Source organism: Electrophorus electricus, chromosome 1 (genome assembly GCF_041902795.1).
Source record: "Electrophorus electricus isolate QZ-2024a chromosome 1, ASM4190279v1, whole genome shotgun sequence".
Lineage (NCBI taxonomy): Eukaryota > Metazoa > Chordata > Actinopteri > Gymnotiformes > Gymnotidae > Electrophorus > Electrophorus electricus.
Window position 1 is genome coordinate 7,734,981 of NC_137497.1, and position 18,740 is coordinate 7,753,720.

The 18,740-nt window shown below is 46.9% G+C and overlaps 1 protein-coding gene across 4 annotated transcripts in view; it reads right to left on the reverse strand.

Annotated features, from left to right (window-relative positions):
• Positions 1-18,740, reverse strand: part of zmat4a (zinc finger, matrin-type 4a) — an 85,491-nt gene that overhangs the window by 11,347 nt on the left and 55,404 nt on the right. For 2 of the 4 annotated variants that reach the window (XM_035525872.2, XM_081711026.1), the window contains exons 5-6: positions 16,975-17,196; positions 7,181-7,277 (exon numbers count right to left, since the gene is read on the reverse strand). In XM_035525872.2, coding sequence (XP_035381765.1) covers positions 7,181-7,277; positions 16,975-17,196 — 319 coding nt within the window. Of the gene's footprint in view, positions 1-7,180; positions 7,278-12,474; positions 13,630-16,974; positions 17,197-18,740 lie in introns of those variants that run through there. The other 2 variants (XM_081711031.1, XM_081711033.1) reach the window with 2 other exon arrangements.

Consider the following 18,740-nt stretch of genomic DNA (forward strand, 5'->3'; position numbering starts at 1 on the left):
AATATGATAGCTGAATGGAAACCATGAGACTTGTGTTTCAATACTACCTCCTTGCATTGTTCTTGTCCTCTCCTGAAACACCTGAATTAGTCGTCCAGCCAGCCCATTAGAAGAGGGAGGGAATTATTTCTGTGTTCTGTTCTGCCTCCTGAATTTGGGAAATCCATGGCTTGTGAAACAATTGTCATTGTCTGACACAAGCATTTGTGGTAACCTATGAATACAGAAATGGTCACGCTGGTTGTGGAGTTGTTAGTAGGGTACACCTCCATCTACTTTGAATGTGCATTGATAATCAACAAGAAGATTTTGCCAATAAATGGCCCCACATAGTCAATGTGAGTAGGAGACCCTGGACTTTCAGGCCATTCCCAGGAGTATAACTGCAGCATGTTTGCCTCTCAGTGCTTTGGTCTTTGGCTTGAGTCCCTATCTGGGTGGAGTTTCCATGTTTGTGTCAGCACTAGGATCTTGGGCTCCAGTCCATATCTGGGTGGAGGTTCCATGTTTGTGTCAGCACTAGGATCTTGGGTTCCAGTCCATATCTGGGTGGAGGTTCCATGTTTGTGTCAGCACTAGGATCTTGGGTTCCAGTCCATATCTGGGTGGAGGTTCCACATTCTCCCTATGTCTGTGTGGCTCTCCTCTGTGGTCTGATGTTTCCTCCCACAGTCCAAAGACATGCAGGTTAGGTTAACTGGACACTCTAAATAGTCACATATGCATGTGACCTGTGGTTGGTGCTCTGTCCTGTCTTAACCTCCCTTCCCCTGCACCCAGTGCAGTCCCCCAGGGGGCTGTGCTTTCCGAGTGAGAGTACGCTGTGCATAAACTGGCTGCCACTTCTCTTCGGTGTGAGTAATGGTAAAAGCTGATATCTGTCTGTAAAGCATCCTTGAGTTTGAGTAACTAATAACAGTAATAATGTAGTATTTGGTGGGGATTTTCCGTTCTCATGGCCTCTTTCTTGATCTCAGGCCATCTTTGCATGTCCACCTTTTAATTTGTCACGTTTACTGGTGTGTCCTCCATTATGTCCATCATCAGATCTTGGACCTCAGTTGAGCAGGAGAACACATCTGAAGCCAGTTGAAGTCTTGGGGAAACCATCTGAGGCACCAGACTTATCTTGTTGAACAAAGAGATCAAATGTGAACGTGTGACCATAGAGGTATTTGTGAAACCTCTGGATCCCAAAGACAACAGCCATCCCTTCTCTATCCAGCTGTGAATATCTTTTTTTCAGAAACTTTCAATGTTCTCAACATAAATCCAAGAGGTCTTTCGGTTCAGCACTTCAATTTGTGCGGCACCACCACCCAAACTCGGTACTGTGAGGTATGACAGGATAAAAGCAACTTTTTTTCCCCAAGTCTAGGACCAACACTTTTGCGCACTGCAGAAGATCTTTAGATCTTAGGAATGCATCTGCCTGACTTGAGGTCCAGGCCCATCTCTCATATTTAAGGAGCAACCGGTGCAGTGGTGCTGGCAGTATGGAGAGGTTTGGAAGAAAATGGTTTAGTCATTTATTGACCTAGGTAAGCCTTAACCTCTTCTACATTAGAGGGTTCCAGAGTAATAGCCTCCACAATTGCCTTAACCTTAAACTCCAGGGGTGCCAGATACTGCACTTCCCAGATACTGCATGTCCCAGATACTGCACTTCATTCTCAAGCAAGAGGTACTAGCTTTTCAGCCACTGATCACTTTCCTTCAGTGTTCTAAGTACAGCATCCAAATTTCTCAGATGTTCTCCTTTGTTGGCACAACATCTAAGTATACTGCCACTGGCAAAGACACTCAAAAAGGGAAAATATTATATGTGAACATTATGGTATGTATACCGTGTCAGGTAATTCTTGAATTGCTCAACGAAAAGTATTTATTGGTAAGCATGACTGAGATCTTGCTTTGAAAACTGCTGGCCCCCAGACAAGGCCACACATAAGTCCACTTTCAGTATGGGGTATTGTTACAAGAAAGAGACTTTATTTATAGTCAGTTTATAGACACTGCAAAGCCTACCAGTACCATCTGGCTTCAGAATGGGCACTACTGGGGCAGCCCATTCTGAATGGTTAACAGGAGTGTTAATGCCTTCTTTCAATAGCCAATTAATTTTCAGCTTTGGCGCATTGCGAAAGGAAAAGTTCTTGGCTGAAAAACAGGATTGTGTGGGGTGCACCAAGAATTGTGGCTCTTCCACCTTTCAGTGTTCCCAGTTCCTCTCTGAACGCTGCCTCATGCTTGGAAAGCACTTGTAATTTCAGAATCTCTTTTTTTCAATAGTTTAATATCTTCCCAGTTCAGATTCATTTCTTCTAACTAGCTCCTCCCTAGCAGACTGGGGCCAAACCCTTCAAGCATAGAGAGGAAGTATATTCTGCTGTTGATGATAATGAACTTTAATATCAGCCACACACAACAGTTCAAGGTCCTCTTCATTCTAAGTTTGAAGTTCATTTGGAATGTCCTTGGGGTCTGGCATTTGAACATTTTCTTGTTTCTCTTTAAAGATGGATTTGCTCATTAATGTGACACTACAACCGGTATCTAGTTTTAACTTGGATTGTCAAACGTGAGACTTGTCTCTGACAATAACCTCCTCTGAATATCATTGTCATTTATTCCACACACTCGGAATCTCGTAGCATGTCTGTCAGTGAAGTGTCACAGTTACGATTTTCTGAACTGTTCTTCCCAGCTCAGCCACATATTCTTCCAGTGTCTTGTTTGGCTGTTGCATGCGAGAGTTGAATTTAAATCACTGGACAATTTCACTTGGTTTCAAGTTAAAGAGGTTTTTAAGTAGATCCATTAACTTCATATGAGCGACTACTGTATCTGTCCGAACTGAGCTGTAGCTCATTGAACTGTATGTCTGTGCACCGACTACGCTAATGAGAACTGACGTCTTTCTGTCTTGGTTATCCATGCCATTTGCAACAAAGAAATGCTCCATTATATCACAGTTCTCCTCTCATGTTTCAACATTTTGGCCAGATTCAAGGCTTTTGCCCTCCTCCCCTCTTGAGATGGCTCTGTGCATAGTCTTGTATCGTCAAACGCACACGCGCACGCACGCACGCACGCACGCACGCACACACAAAATTTGTACCATCCATCAAATATTTTTCCCTATTGTATTATTATGGGAATCAAATTTCTTCAAACGAGACTAATAGGACAATGTCTTGGGGACGATATTGGATGAAAATGGAAAGGTTGCAGCAGGGACATTGTCTGAGAACCATAAAACTGCAGATCAGGGACCACCCCTCCCACCCTCTCCGTGACCCCTCCCACGCTCTCCGTAACCCCTCCCGCCCTCTCCGTAACCCCTCCCACGCTCTCCGTGACCCCTCCCACCCTCTCCTTAACCCCTCCCACCCTCTCCGTGACCCCTCCCACGCTCTCCGTGACCCCTCCCACGTTCTCCGTGACCTCAATCAATCTATCTATCTCTCTATCTATCCATTTATCTATCTGTCTGTCTGTCTGCTTAATACTGTCAATCATGTAGGCCTGTACATCTATGTGAGATGTACAAAAAGCCTTTTCAGTATGGATTCTCTTGTATAGTTGTAGACCCGAGAGGGAGAAGGTAGTGAAGGAGAAGAAAGTGATAAAATGATAGAGGAGCTGGTCAAAGTCAAAGTCATTTCTACTTTTTACAACAGCTGTTGCCACAAAGCAGCTTTACAAATGTCCGAGTCCAAGCCGCCAGTGAGCAAGCCAAGGGATGACAGCGGCGAGGAAAACCTCCCTAGAGCATGAGGAAGAAACCTTGAGAGGAACCAAGACTCAAAGGGGGGGGCATCCTCCTCTGGCCTACAGTGGACACTACAACAGCAACCACATAAACAGTAAAGAGCAATAAATAATAACTAAATAAACAATGAATATCTATTCCAATTTTGTAGACGTGCTAGTCTGGTTTCGACTGTGTGCTTGAGAATGGTCACGGCAACAGTAATTGGCTGTAGTGGAGGTGTGGTGGGTCTATCGCAGGGGGAAAGACTTCTCTGCTTGTCAGGAGAGCATCGATCAGAGCCACTCATGGTGATCAGATTTTTTGTTTCATCATCCATCACCAAGAGTGTGAATTGGAGTCCATCATTGAGCTTGCAGAATTAACAAGATGTGCACACACACACACACACACACACACACACACACACACACACACACTTTGCATCGTAGAGTCATTTTCAGTCTGCAGTTCTGCTACAGTGTCCCCTGCAGGACCCTGGAATTTAGGCAATTTACTGATTTATTTATGTAAACAAGTTTCTCAAATTAAATCTGAATTATGGGCCTGGTGAGGTGCAACAAAGTGTAAAATAATCTAATCTGGACCACCTGTGTGCCAAAATCGATTATAAACAGAGTGACAGTTATGAGAGCTGACATTTTATGAATACTGCTTGAAGCACAGCCTAGAGCATATTGGCCAACACACACATACACACGCATTCACACCTCTCCAACCCCCGCTGCAGTTGAGAACATTTGCAAGGCCTTGCCTAAATATGCCCATCTGTGTTTGCATGCGTGTGTGTTTGTGTGTGTGTGTGTGTGTGTGTGTGTTTGTGTATGTGTGTGTCACATGGCTCAGGACCCGTGCGTGAGAGAGTCAGTGTGCGGGACATGGCGGTTGGAGGTGGGTAGCAGTGTGACACGACATAGCTGCTCTGCCCTGGATGGAGAACCCACGGGAGCTGAAAAAGGGAGGATGGGGGAGGGGGGGCGTAGGCAGAAGAAAGAGAGAGGGGAAGAAAGTGTACAGGAGACAGGAGGGGCAGAGATAGCGAGGGAGACATGAAGGGACGCGGGGTTGGGTGGAGGGACGGGGAAGGTGGATCAGGAAGGCGTAACTGAGCCAGAGGACCGGGTGCGCATGCTTGCGTGCGAGCGCCACTTGCTGTGTGTGTGTGCGCGTGCGTGCAGAGTCCTTCAGTCGGAAGCAGAAGTGCCGTGCCTTCTCCAGTTTGAGGACTAAGGCATGTTAGCTGTTAGTATCCTCCCCCTCCCCTACCACACAACCCAGACTCTTTAATGCCATCACGGTCAAATTCTCTCTCATTAGGTCATTAGTAGGTCATTATCACCTCCTTGATGAGTAAAAGCAGGAAGTTCAGAACAGCAAAAAAAAAATTCGCACTTTGCCATGGAGATCACACCCAGTGAATTAAATCTGAATAGTGTTTCAGAATCCCTGCCCCCATGCCTGCAAAATATGCCAATAAAACTGAATTAACAGGCAACCAGAATGCATACAGTAACCTGCACCCACTACATTAATGGTGATATGAATGTTACACTTCAGGTCTCTAATAACCTGATACTTGAAATTAATCTACAAACTGCTATGATGGCATAAAACACCCCAAACATTTAACTGAGAATAACAAAATAATAGAATTAAGCATATGTTGATACTAGTGATGTGAGATATGCATTTATGGAGTCATACTGCTAAGACCGAAGTGTTTTTGTTCTAGCAGGAGTGGCTACAGCAGGAAGTAGGAAAGGCTTCGGTATTTGGGACGAGGACGAGTCCCGTCCCTTGGTATTTGGGCCCAGGATGGATCTTACTGGACGTGAATCTGTGGATCGTATCCGTGTTGCCTGGGATGCGCCAGCACACACCCACCTGGTATGTTCCCACAGTGCGTTGTGCGAACAGCCAGTACACATGCTGGAAATTTATTCAGTTCAAATTTCAAAAGCTTTATTTATTTTGGACTATCACCCCTAGGAGTGAAGATGAGCATTTGGGAAATTACAAGACAGGTAATGACACAGTGTCACAGTCAGACATGAGGAGAATGGACAAACAGTAACAGGTCACGTTTGGGCTAATGCTAGCATGCAGGCTAATGCAAATGTCTGAGTTAATGCTAGCCTCTGGGCAAATGCCAGCCAATGGGTTAAGGCTAGTGTCTTGACTAAAGCAAGCTTTGGGGTAATGCTAGCTTCTGGGCTAATGCTTGCATGTAGACTAATGCTAATGTCTGGGTTAACACAAGCCTCTGGGCCAATGTTAACGTGTGGGCTAATGCCTGGCGAACAGTAAAGACATGAATTCAGTGTGCTTTCAGGTGAGTGGTATGTGGAATATGAATGCCAACTGACCACCATTAGAGAGCCGACTACGCCGATCCCGAAGGTGCAAGAGGACTTTTGCACTATTTTGCCGGTTCTGTTGTTATGGTTCGGCTTAACAATACAGCAATAAGGAGGCATTCCTGCAGTCTTAAAGCGTAACCACTGCCCAGGTTCAGTAGGCCACTGTTGTGCATGCAAGAATGGAATGAAAGCTATAGTGCTGAACAGGCACTAATGTGAGCTAAATGATCTCATCTTAAAACCTGATCATGGTTCAGATTCCCTAGCTAAATTCATTAGGCAACTAAGCGCAAAACCTGGTCCCAGATCACTGCCGTTCCTGTGACAAGCCTGAAGTTTAGAGGACATCAAATAATTTTACTGCTGCATGCTTCATGGCTGGCGATTATCACGGGAGTGTTAGCAGAGAAAGTGGCTCAATTAGACACATTAAGGAAGTAATGGCTTCCAGACTGTCCATGGTGTAGTGGAGGCTAAACAAAGCAACAGGGGCAGTGCCAAGCTTACTATACTACAGCCGGTCTCCTCTCCCTCTCCCTCCCTCCCTCCCTCCCTCCCTCTCTCTCTCTGTCTCTCTCTCTCTCTCTCTCCCTCACTGTCTCCTTCTCATACTCTCCCTTTCACTCTCTTCCTTTTCCTCCCTCCCATCTCTTTTCTCTTTTTTTGTTCAACCCCGAAATTTGGGAAAATTGACTAATTTACATGATGTTGGTCGAGCAGCTGGTGTTACAGTTCGGCCATCTTCCCAAAAGGCTTGCAGAGCTTAAACCTGCCAAAAAAGGGCTCCTCACAGCTGAAGTGGAGGGTAGCCGGATTGCTCGTAAGAACAGCCTGGCATCATTCCCATCCTTGCCTTTCCAACACCATAGACGTCCAAAACTGCCACCCCAGACCGGAGGGAACCACGCCACACTGGTTGTGTTAGCCTGCTACGTTATCCCTGGCTGGTCCTGCCAAGCCTCACTCTGTGTCTAGGACAGATGTGTGTACATATGGCCTTGCGGTTTGTCCTGCGGCGTTACGCGGCCGTGCAAGGGGTACTCACTTGTTTTGGTGCTTGGAGCCCTGCAGGTGAGCGTGGTATTGCGCCACTGAGTTGAGCGTGACACTGCACACGTCACACGTGTAGCTGCGCTTCAGTCCTGCAGAGAGAACCAGAGGCAAGTTTTACTACTGTAAGACATCGCAGTGCAGTGCGGCCAGAAGGCAACGCGACATAGGTGCATCATTACACCATGAGTCATGACAATGCAGCATCAATGCAGACGTAAAACACCGCACATGTCACGACATGACACAACAAAATCCAGCCCAGGGGGAGCAGATAAAGGAAACAAGCTCCTGTACTAATGCTAACATCAATCATGTCCAACTGCAGATAAAAAAATATGATGCTTTCAGATTTTTTATTTGAAGTAATTAGGAGACACGACATTGGGTCGTGTCATTATTAATTGCGAAGTAATTTCCAGATAAGCCAGTCCCTCTGCACACGTGAGTCACTACAGTGTGTTATAAGCACAGCAGAGAAGTGCCACCTCAGAGTTTGCCTTGAAATAGAAGTAGCTGGCAGAAAGTACAAACTAGCTTGTGTCCACAGTGTCCTCCAGAACGGTCTATGTCCACGGTGTTCTCCAGAACGGTCTATGTCCACGGTGTCCTCCAGAACGGTCTATGTCCACGGTGTCCTCCAGAACGGTCTATGTCCACGGTGTCCTCCAGAACGGTCTATGTCCACGGTGTCCTCCAGAACAGTCTATGTCCACGGTGTCCTCCAGAACGGTCTATGTCCACGGTGTCCTCCAGAACAGTCTATGTCCACGGTGTCCTCCAGAACGGTCTATGTCCACGGTGTCCTCCAGAACAGTCTATGTCCACGGTGTCCTCCAGAACGGTCTATGTCCATGGTGTCCTCCAGAGCGGTCTGTGTCCATGGTGTCCTCCAAACAGGTCTGTATTCACAGTGTCTTTCAGACCGGTTTGCAACCTCGGTGTCCTTAAGGCCTGCAGGTGTCCACGGTGCCAATAAAGCAGGCTGGGAGAAGATCAGGTCAATGAGGCCTCTCTCTCTCTCTCACTCACTCTCTCTTGCTTTATCTCTCGCTCTCTCTATTTTTATTTCAGCTGTGGATTGCCGTGGGTTAACTATCCTCCACGGCTGCTAGTTCTGCCTGATCGACTTTCCTGATTATCTCTCCCTGAGGACACAATTGTGTGTGTGTGTGTGTGTGTGTGTGTGTGTATGTGTGTGTGTGCATGAGTATGTGTGTGTGTGCGTGCATGCCTGCATGGCTGTGAACGCATGCGTGCGATTAAACAGCATAGAGGCATTACTGAGCTCCATTTCCACTGCATCTCAGTGGTCCTGCTGCAGACGGTGCCACTCGGTGAACTGTGACAGGCACCCGGCGGGACGCAGACATCCTCTTCTCTCCCCTCCCCACTTCTGTGTGCTCGGAGTGACATTTGGAACGTCCAAGAGGCCCGCCGTTTTGTTGCTTGGCGCTGGACTACAGATGGAGCCAGAGCAACAGGCCATGGCTTGGCTCCCACGGAGACTTCATCACATTGGGCATTGGGGCCTGCAGAACCTCCCACCACCTTGTCCTGCTGTTAGGCAGTTTGCCGTTTGTTGACTTCATGGCATCATGGCAGTTGGCCGACAGTAGAACCATCTTGGGCGACGACACCAACGTTCTGCTCTCCAACTCTGTGGAGAAGACTGGGGCGACACGAACACCCCCTTGGTGTTGCACCGTCCAGTTTTATTCTTCTTGACTCTCATCCATCAGGCTTCAGTGGTGCCAGTTCACGCCGTTGCCCTTCTGGTTTGGATTGTGGAGAGCAATAGATAGAGACCGAGCCCCAAAAGCCCAGGAGCCTGATTATTACTGAGCTCCGAGAGGGATATGAAGAGTGAAGGATAAGAGGAAAAAAACTCCTCCCAAGTATCACAGACCAAAAAAAAAATCCTGGATCCGATGGCAAAAATGTCTCCTGCTGCAAAAATGAGATGTGTGGAAAGCTGCTTTAATTACTTAGTTTGGGGACTCAGCCACAATAAGCAAAGAAGGTAAGTTAGTAAAGTTAGAAAGTGGATAAAGTATCAAATTAAATAAGTAAGCGTTATGTGGTGTGGCGTTCAGAATTTTAATGTGAAATTCAGAGGGATTTTCATAGTGGCCTGTATTCACAAGCCTTCTTAGTCTAAGAGTGCTGGTTTAAATCAGATTTATGTCTTATTTATTAGCTGACAGGAGCAGATCCTGGATCAGCACTGCTACTCTGAGAAGATATGTGAACACAGGCCAGAGTGTTATTTTTTTTTCACTTTATTTGCCTCTAAGACAGGGGCAAGCTTAGCCTTGCTGCTTTGACCACTTGGGCCCGTGCCTTGAGCAGAACAGTGCCACGGTGTCCAGGCATCCATCAGAATGCTGCATGCCACCCTAGCCACGTGGGCAATGAACCGGCGGGAGTCTGGCAGCGTTCCGAAACTCGCGGCTGTCTCATCTCTACCAGTCTGCGAAAACTTGCTTAGGAGATGAGCCACAATTATTTCTCCGAGGACTCCATGTCAGACCGGAGCCTCCTCACTATTTGTATTACTTACAACTGAGGCGCGGGCATTATATCTTCCCCAGTGCCCTGTGTACAAAAAAACCCAAAAACTTTTCAGCAGAGATGATAAATTGAGACCTACAGCGGTTTCATTTTCCCTCTACTCAGATTTAACTTTCAGCCAATGTGACCCATTTTACTGACTTTTCTCAGACATGTTCTTAAAAGCTGTCACACTGGACAGACACATGCAACCTATCTGGAGAGATGCAATACACGTTTACAGGTTCCTTGGCGACGTCTAGCATGGCGTCACTAACCCAACTACATCATTAGACTGTCATTGGTCTGTCTGTTCCATCTGAGAAACAATCTATCGATCCTGTCTCAAAACCAAAGGTGGGATTTGCCTGGTCCATGCTGTTTTCCTTGCCGGGTAACCACAACGACAGGCCGTGTCCGACCACTTTAGCTGTTGCTCTCTGAGCGCCTTTGCATAGGTCCTGCTCGTGAGCCTTCTACCGCAGGCTTCCGAGTCTGGCTCCATTCTCCCCCGAAACCTCTTGCCTGCGATCGCCCAACAGCCGAGAAGGTGACGGCACTTGGCCGGCCTTCACCAAGCTCCACCTGCGCTCTTTCTGGCAAGCAGTGGTGGGCATGTTTGGACAGAGCCAGAACTACCGTGGCTAAAGACAGCGGGTGCCAATGATCTTACCGGACTCATGGTTTCCGTTCATGATCAGGGAGCGGGTTATGGTAGCCCAGGGGCCCAGCGTGCTAACCGTGGCCCAGCGCTGGGGGCAAATGCGTTGGCAATTGCTGGATGCCTGGATCGCTACTGGACTGTCACATGCTGTTTTCTGATGGCCTGCCTTCTAATGGAATAACACCGGTTACCGCCTGTTATGAAAGGGGCGTGTAAAGGTGCTTGAAAAGACAGGGTGAGAATTAAAAACCCACATGTGTGCAATAAAAGGCAGATGGTGTGAAAAAAAAATCTGATCATGCTGATCCATTTATGTAACTGTATCAAATTTATCATCCGTGTCAAATGAAAAGAGCCTGAAGCTAAAACAATATTAGCAGATGGGAAATACTTTGACACAGTCTAATTAGCATCTCACCTTACTGAGTCTAAGTGCTAAGAGCTTTGCTTTAAAAACTCAACTCAGGGGTAAGTTCTTCTGACGTGTATCCAGGTCGGAGTGAAGTGTCCTTGAACCGTGAACTTGCTCTGGACTGTTACGGTTACAGAAGAAACTTTCTAAGACCCCCAAGTGCTATTCTCCAGCAGCCAGGGCTTTCCCAAAAGCATCATAACACAGAGTCATTGTTAAATGACAGAGCAAGCATCACGCTTATCTCTCTCTCATTTACGATAATCTTTACACTTCGATGCTTTTTGGTAACCCAGATCAAGCAGATTACTGGAGCATCATGAAAGGAAACAGAATGTGACAGCATGCAACAGCAGCATATAAAGAATGAACTAACTGCAGGCTGGCATGGTGTAAGCTCTATAGAAAACTCCCGTAAGATTTAATTATCCATTGTTCATGCTAATTGTACTTGAGAAGTAAACAATATTCTTTAAAAAAATCAATGAAACATATCAAGTGCATTAAAGGTCAGGTGGATAACACTTAACTCTTCTAAGCTGTCAGTCATTCTGAGTTACTCTGTTTCTATAATCTATCACCATGACCTTAAAGAATTTATTCTGGAAAACAGCTGATGCTTTAGACTGATCCAGGGTCAGCTTTTGTCCCGCCCCAAAAATCTATTAACCATTTTGGTTAGCTGGTCTCAGTCAGTAGAGAAGCTGCTACCACTATTTTTGAAGTGGAAGGAGGGGGCCTAATCAGAGAAATTAAGATGTGCAAAGCCCCCAACTCACAAGGACATTAGAGAACGATAGGGGAACGTTGCAAATTTCAACTCCTGCATCTCAAATTAATTGCCCCAGACGACGGCATACAAAGAGATGCAATTTGTCGCCAGCGCTGAGTGACAGGCAGGCAGATAGAGGTAAAGCAAAGCCATCGCTGACGCGATGACATCAGTCCATTGGAAAGATCTGCTGCAATCAGTACTATGGAGAAAATATAACGCGCCAGTGTAGCGGATGCCATGGCTGAGCTTCTGCTCCACAGCTGAAAGGGAAATCGGAATTCCAACGGGACTTTTTAATCAGCCCCAGTCTGAGTGAGCTGAAACCAAGAAGACATCACATGATAGAAGGTGACAGAGCTGATGACAGCCAGCTAGATTTCACTACTAAAATACTTCTAAAATACATTTCCTGTAACCTGGAACTTCAGATCAGATGTCACAGACACACACGCATATGTGTGTGTGTGTGTGTATATATATATATATATATATATATATATATATATATATATATATATATATATATATATATATATATATATATATATATATATAAACTCCGCAGAAGATTCTAGGTGAGTAACTGCAGTGTACTGTAGTAGGAGATGTAGAGATATTAGAAACTGAAGTAAAGTACACAGAGTTTCCAGAGAAGCAGGACGTTTCGTACAGAGGTCCTTCATCAGCTGTGCAAAGTGAAGAACATGTAAGCACATCTTGCACAACTGATGAAGGACCTCTGTCCAAAACATCCTGTTTCTCTGGAAACTCTCTCTCTCTCTCTCTCTCTCTCTCTCTAGATATAGATATATATATATATATATATATATATATATATATATATATATATATATATATATATATATATATATATATAAACTGCCTTGTCCCTCTACCATATAGTGATTTGTTCTAGCTACCATGCTGAGGTGAGCCACGATGACCATGGCTCAAAGACAAAGGGCAAGCCTCTGACGGTGCCCATTTGTCCCACGGCAGTTCCATTGTGAATAGTAGAAAAGATCAGTTTTATGATCAGCCAAGCACTCAGAGTTTACAGGGAGAACCAGAGGAACAGAGAAACGGAGCCGGACAGCCCCGTGGCATAATAAGTGCGTCTCCTTTTAGCGACCACAGCAGACAAAGGAAAGATAAAACCAGTGATAAAGGAAAATTCTTTTTACAGGTTCCTTGGCATGTGGCCTCAAGCACCGGGTGTCTTCTGAGCAGCTGGTTTCTTTGCAAATTTTTAAAACCACACGTGTGATGATAGAGTGGGACTGGCTGGGGTGACGCCTTATCCTGTCGGGCACGACGCTCTGGATCGATCGGACTCGCTCTGCCCAATTCCATGGAAAAAACGGCCTCTTCTCGGTGCTGTGACAGAACCTGGGGTGCTTAGAATTCCGGCTGCAGAGTCACCTAATGGGGGCGGTCAGCTGGCACGAGAGACGTGACGTGGGCCCGGCGTAACATGGGCTATGTACACGCACACGCGCACACACGAATCGTCTCCGAAGGGCTGCTTCCATTTGCGGGCGGAGCGCTGAGGTCCTAGGGAGAGCCTGCACTCCTCCGCCCCTGCTTTATTGATGACTGCGGGTGGAGCTAGGGTGGTGGGGGTGGGTTGGGCGGGGTCCGCTTGTGCACGCTGAATACAGAGAGTGGGGCGACAACAGAGCAGCAAAGATGAAGATAAACAGAGAGACACACAGAGAAAAGGAGGTGCATTAGTAGGCTTTATAGTGGCTGGCCCCATCACAGATGGATGGCCCTAGACGCTGCAGCGATCTACTTGCTCGTTTGTTTTTCATTCTTCTATGAACCGATGCAGGACGCTTAGCCAAACAATGGCTTCCTACACGTCTTCATCTCAATGAGCTTGCCTCTGTAAGGCTCCGACACCACGATCACCTGATGCGTGGCGTTGATGTCATGGGGTCACGGGCTCGTCGCCGTGTAATCGAGCCGGTTCTTGTATTTTGGCTGGGTGAAGACGCCCCTCCCCGAGACTGACCTCTGAAGGCAGGAGTGCGAATCCTGAGTGGAGGGTGAGAGAGAGTGAAGCAGAGTCACAGAGAGATCAAAGCGAGAATCAGAGCTGGCGTAGCAGCTGCCTCTCGCTTTCAGGGGCGGACGTCGGACTCTTCGGAGGGCAACCTCCCACAATCCTCAGTGTGCAACAGATAATGGCCAGCGTGTAAAGTGGGCTCTGCTGCAGCTGAGGGTACAGTGTGTGTGCATGCACACAAACACACACACACACAAGCACACCAACAGACACAGGCACAAGGCACTCTATCGAAAAGCTATGAATATTTTATCATGTGGTAATCTTCAAAGTCTGGCAGCCCCCCCCCCCCCCCCCCCCACACACACACAAACACACACACTCTCATTCTGACTATCTCCCTCTTTCTGCTGCTTCGGTACCTTGCAGTAGAAAGCATCTAAAGGGGTCACACTGGAGCAGCAACCAGGTGGGGGACGGCAGGAGAAGACAAGAAAAGATACAGAAGCTGAGAGACCTTCCAGAGGGAGAGAAAGAGGGAGAGAGAAAGAAAGAGAGAGAGAGAGAGAGAGAGAGAGAGTGAGAGAGAGAGACTGCTGAACTTGTGGCTGGGTGAAATTATGTGAAAAGATGAGTGTGCCAGCAGCCAAATCTCACCATTCTACTGCTGTAGTCCATCAGCACTCCTCAGCACATATCACACCATCTCTCTTTCTCTCTCTCTCCCTCATGCCTTCTTCCCCCCGTTCGCTCTGCTCGTTAGGATGATTTGCCGCATCGTTATTAATTGATAATTGCCGTGGTGACGGGCCCTCATTAGTGTCCAAGGGGAGCTCTCTGCCATGTCCGCACTGGCATTTATGGGCCAGGCTAATGGCCGTGTGACATTAGCAAGCTGGCTGCCGAGGTGAGGCAGCTTCAGGAGGGCCTTCTCCCTCGTTTTCGTCCTGGCTACCTCCGTCTCTGCAGCCCGAGACGGGGGCCACAGCGAGTCATGGCCTGCGGAGGGTTTAACCACGGTAATCGCGCCACTCTGTCTGAGTTACTGCGGCACGCCGGGGAAGCCGATACCGTTGGGCGCCCGTGCGGGAGCCGGAAATGCTTTCTCAGTTCTATCCTGCGAGCAGACTTTAGGACAGACACTCTTCGTCGGTCCGAGCGGGAATATACTTTGCAGGCGACCATAAAAACTCACTAGAGTACAAAATGTTTCCATGTAATTTCTGAAAATCTATGGCTTTATCCGTTTTAGTTCATGCATTTCTCATTAATCCTCATGCAAGCTTGTGGAGAGCATAACAGCTAAAGTGCAATCTCTTAACGTTTCGCTTGAAAGGGCCGACTGGTTTGGTGCTACACACACGGATGAATGCATCACTCATCACTAAACAGAATTAGCCAAGACCAGCGAAGTAAAACTTCCTTCCTGTAAGTCCTGACTTACAAACCCTAAGCAATATTCACATGTCCACCCAGTTCTACCATTAGATTCTAATGGAAATTTCTGCTTAGTGTAAGCATTGCTCAGTCAGCTGGCTGAAAATTACCCATGTGTAAAAAAACAAGGCCAAAATAACCTCCACCTCTCAAATCTGCTTGAAGCTGCTGGATATAGATGCGGTTTTGCCTCTCTAGGTTCGGGGAGAGGCCAGGATGAGCTCTAGGCCTGTGTGCTCTGTTGAGTGGAGAAAACCCCATGTGCTGAGCGAAAAGGAGGGCTCATCCCTGTCACTGACATCATGTAAATTCGCAGGCAACCGGTTGGAGGGCACCTCATGGATGTTTAGAAATGCATGATCTGTGTGGCAGTGCTGGATGCCAGCATGATTACCCCTTTCCCTTGGCTGGGTGGGGTAGGGTGGGGTGGGGGGGCCGGTAGGCAAGGAGACTAGGTACTTTGGCCGTCGACATTTTTGGAGCATGTTAGAGGGAGCCTTACTGGCATTACTGTGATATCTATGCATGGCAGCTGAAAGGCAGCTGCTTGCCGTGACTGCAGCTGGTTGCCGTGACTGCAGCTGGTCGTGACGGAACCTGACACGTTTTTGGGCTGCGTTCCCAGATAGATACAAAGCAACATCCAGCTATTCAATGGAGATTCGCCATTAGGAGCTGTGACCAGGATATCGTTTCTAGATGAAACTTAGCACCAACATTGAGTCCCTGGACTGTTCTGTTTCTATGGAGATAGCCTTTGTTGCATCACAATGTGTCATACAACAGTGCCTATTTTTTGTGTTGCAGTGTCATACTGGCTCTTCTTCAATTGGTTCAAAGCCATCTCTTGTTTGTGTGTGTGTGTGTGTGTGTGTGTGTGTGTGTGTGTGTGCGAGAGAGAGAGAGATTCTACAGGGTTTTTGTCACCAGCATTATACCCTTAGCTGTTTTAAGGTAACAAAGACACAACAGCACCAAAGTGCTGACTGACATGATAGGAACAAGCTGGCAGGCAGTTTTAACCCCAGTCCAGTCCCAGGATTCATGACTAGATGAAACCATTGCAGAATGCTGCAGATAAAAGTTGCAGCTATGTGAACTTCTTGCATCAGATCTCAAGACATTTACAGTGTAAAACCGCAGACTCAAGCAAGTGAAATATTTTGTATGTTTGGAGTATTGTCACTTCATATTAGCCAGTCAGGAAATAGCTCACTTGGTCTAACTCAGCTCAGTCCGCTCTATTTTAAGAAACTACAGGGAAAAGCTGAGATAAAGTACGAAAATTCAGGTTTAACTTGGCTTTTCCAGTTCCTGGACCCAAACAGCTTATGGTCCATGACTGTGTTCCTGCAGGAGCACTTTACAAGTCTAAACCTGTGGCTTTCTGCCAACTCAACTCTGCTGTGTATTTATATATCCATAGACACTGGACGCAAATAGCTGTCAATGGCACCATCCGTTTTGCTGGAGTATATTAGGTAGTGGCTATAAAGCAAACAGCAATATAAACAAAAGGCACTGCTATGGGAACGCAGCCTAGAGTTCTCCTTATTCCAGAATGGATGTCCTCATTTTAAAAACGTGAGGAGTTGCAGAGGCTGTTCTTGGTTGGGTGTCTAAACTGGGCCTGCATGCTACATGCATGCTACATGCTCAGTGAACCAGTATGAAATGGAGGACACATTTCAAAATACCATCAGAGACTTTCCAACACTCACATTTAAGTAAATGAGCTTAAGATCAAATGTTTTGCTTTGTTGGTGTTGAAGAATTTCAGGCTGTTAATGAAATGTTAATGAAATTACTGAGTGAAAGCTAGCCAAAACTGGTTAACAGGAGTCATTTGCCTAAATGCTAGCTAACGGACTCCATTTGCCTTTAACCGTACAGAGTGGCATTGATAATAATGTTGACAGGCAGCAGTAACGTGGTACCTTTCATCTCACCCACGTCCAGCGTCTTGCCGAGCTGCTCCAGCAGGTCAGCGCGGGCCGCGTTCTTCTTGTGCTTCTTGCCGTCGTAGTGCTGCCGGGCCATGCCCGGGTTGTTGAACCAAGCATTGCACAGTTGGCAGTAGCGGTCCGAGTCCCCGCGAAGGCGTGGCGAGCCTGCTGGCGAGCCCTCACCAGCCGTCTTCACCGGACCGGGTGCCGCCTCTGGTGGGTGGAGAGAATGATGGGAGATGAGGGAAATGTGCTGGTGGGGAGGGGGGGTGGGGGTGGGGTTGGCGATCAAGGCAGTTTGGAGGACAATGTTCTTTCATGATTTCATATGAGGCTGTATGAACACTTCTGGATTTCGGAGTGCTGGAATGCATTGGCATCCAGCAGCATCCTGCCAGGGACACAAAATGCGGTGCGTACTATTCCCGTCCTGCACACGGAGCTCTAAGTAGGTAGCCATCGCTCTTGGATGGAAGTGGAGTGGCACGAGGACAGAGAAGCAATCCAAACCACCCTGCTGAAATCAGCATTAGAATCCTAATGGGAGCTGGCTTAATAGGTTCCATATGTTACATTTATTAAAGGGTACTACCAAATGAGATTTATGGGGACTGATTTGGACACATTTAGCACCTTTAGCATACTTGGCCATTAAGAGGGCATCGGGAAAGCACACCACACCACGAGAAGCCATTAGGAATCCGCAGCAATTTCTCACATTTGTTCTTTGCCCTCCCTTAGCAGAGAGGCAGGACCACAGCCAAAACAAAACATAACAAAAGTGCCTTTTCTGTTATTAGCACACGTGTAGAAACTAGGGCGCTGCCATGAGCAGCAGGCACGCAGAAAACACACTTTTGTCCCACGGAGATAATTGCACAGCGCGAGACCGTGCCTCGCTTTTCTTTTGTTGTTCTTTTTCTCATCTTCTGATGGCTTCTTGACATGGTGCACTCTCAGTTTGGACAACATTTAATTGGGGCAATTAAGCACTGTGAAGAGGACAAAATCCCAGTCGTTTGGGAGTGGGAGGTGTGCTGGGAAGGCGGTCGGCCTCCCTTGGACGGAGGGTAGAAAGGGGCTCTGAAAAGAAGCAAAAGCGAGAGCTCGTTTCGAAGAAGAATCATTTCAACCTGACCGTGCCGTATCTTTTCTCTTCCGAACATTCAGCTGTTGTCACTAATTAAGCAGATTTGTTGCTATATATAACACAAGATAAGCTCACACAAGATAAGAAGCAACGATGTCAAGTAGCCTGGCCTGAGGAGAACAGCCGATCTGTGCTAAGCGTGAACGAACGTATACTAACACAAGCAATGATTTGCTGGCCTTGTCTGAATGGTGCAATGTGATGTAGCGTTTGTGGAGAACATGGACTCAGGGCAGGCAGGCGAGAGCCTAAATAACCCTGACTCCAAAATTAGGTAATAGACTCACCATGGTATACACTGATCCAGGATCTGTTCTTACTGAGACACAACCACTTACTTCTAGAAGGTTATTCTAGTGGATGGGTGTGGTCGTGTCTTTCAAATGTTTTTGTGATACTATGTAACACAATAAGGGAACATTGTTTGAACCCTTCCAAGGAGAATTTCAGGACTGGATTAGATTATCGTACATTTTTGCATTTTCCTATCTGCCCTGCTGAATCAATGTTGCCTCTGAAAGCAGTAGACAGAAACATCTTTGAGTAAAGTGGTCAATGTCACCACCACTCAGAAAGTGGAGGAACAGAGGCACAAGGTGCCAGTATT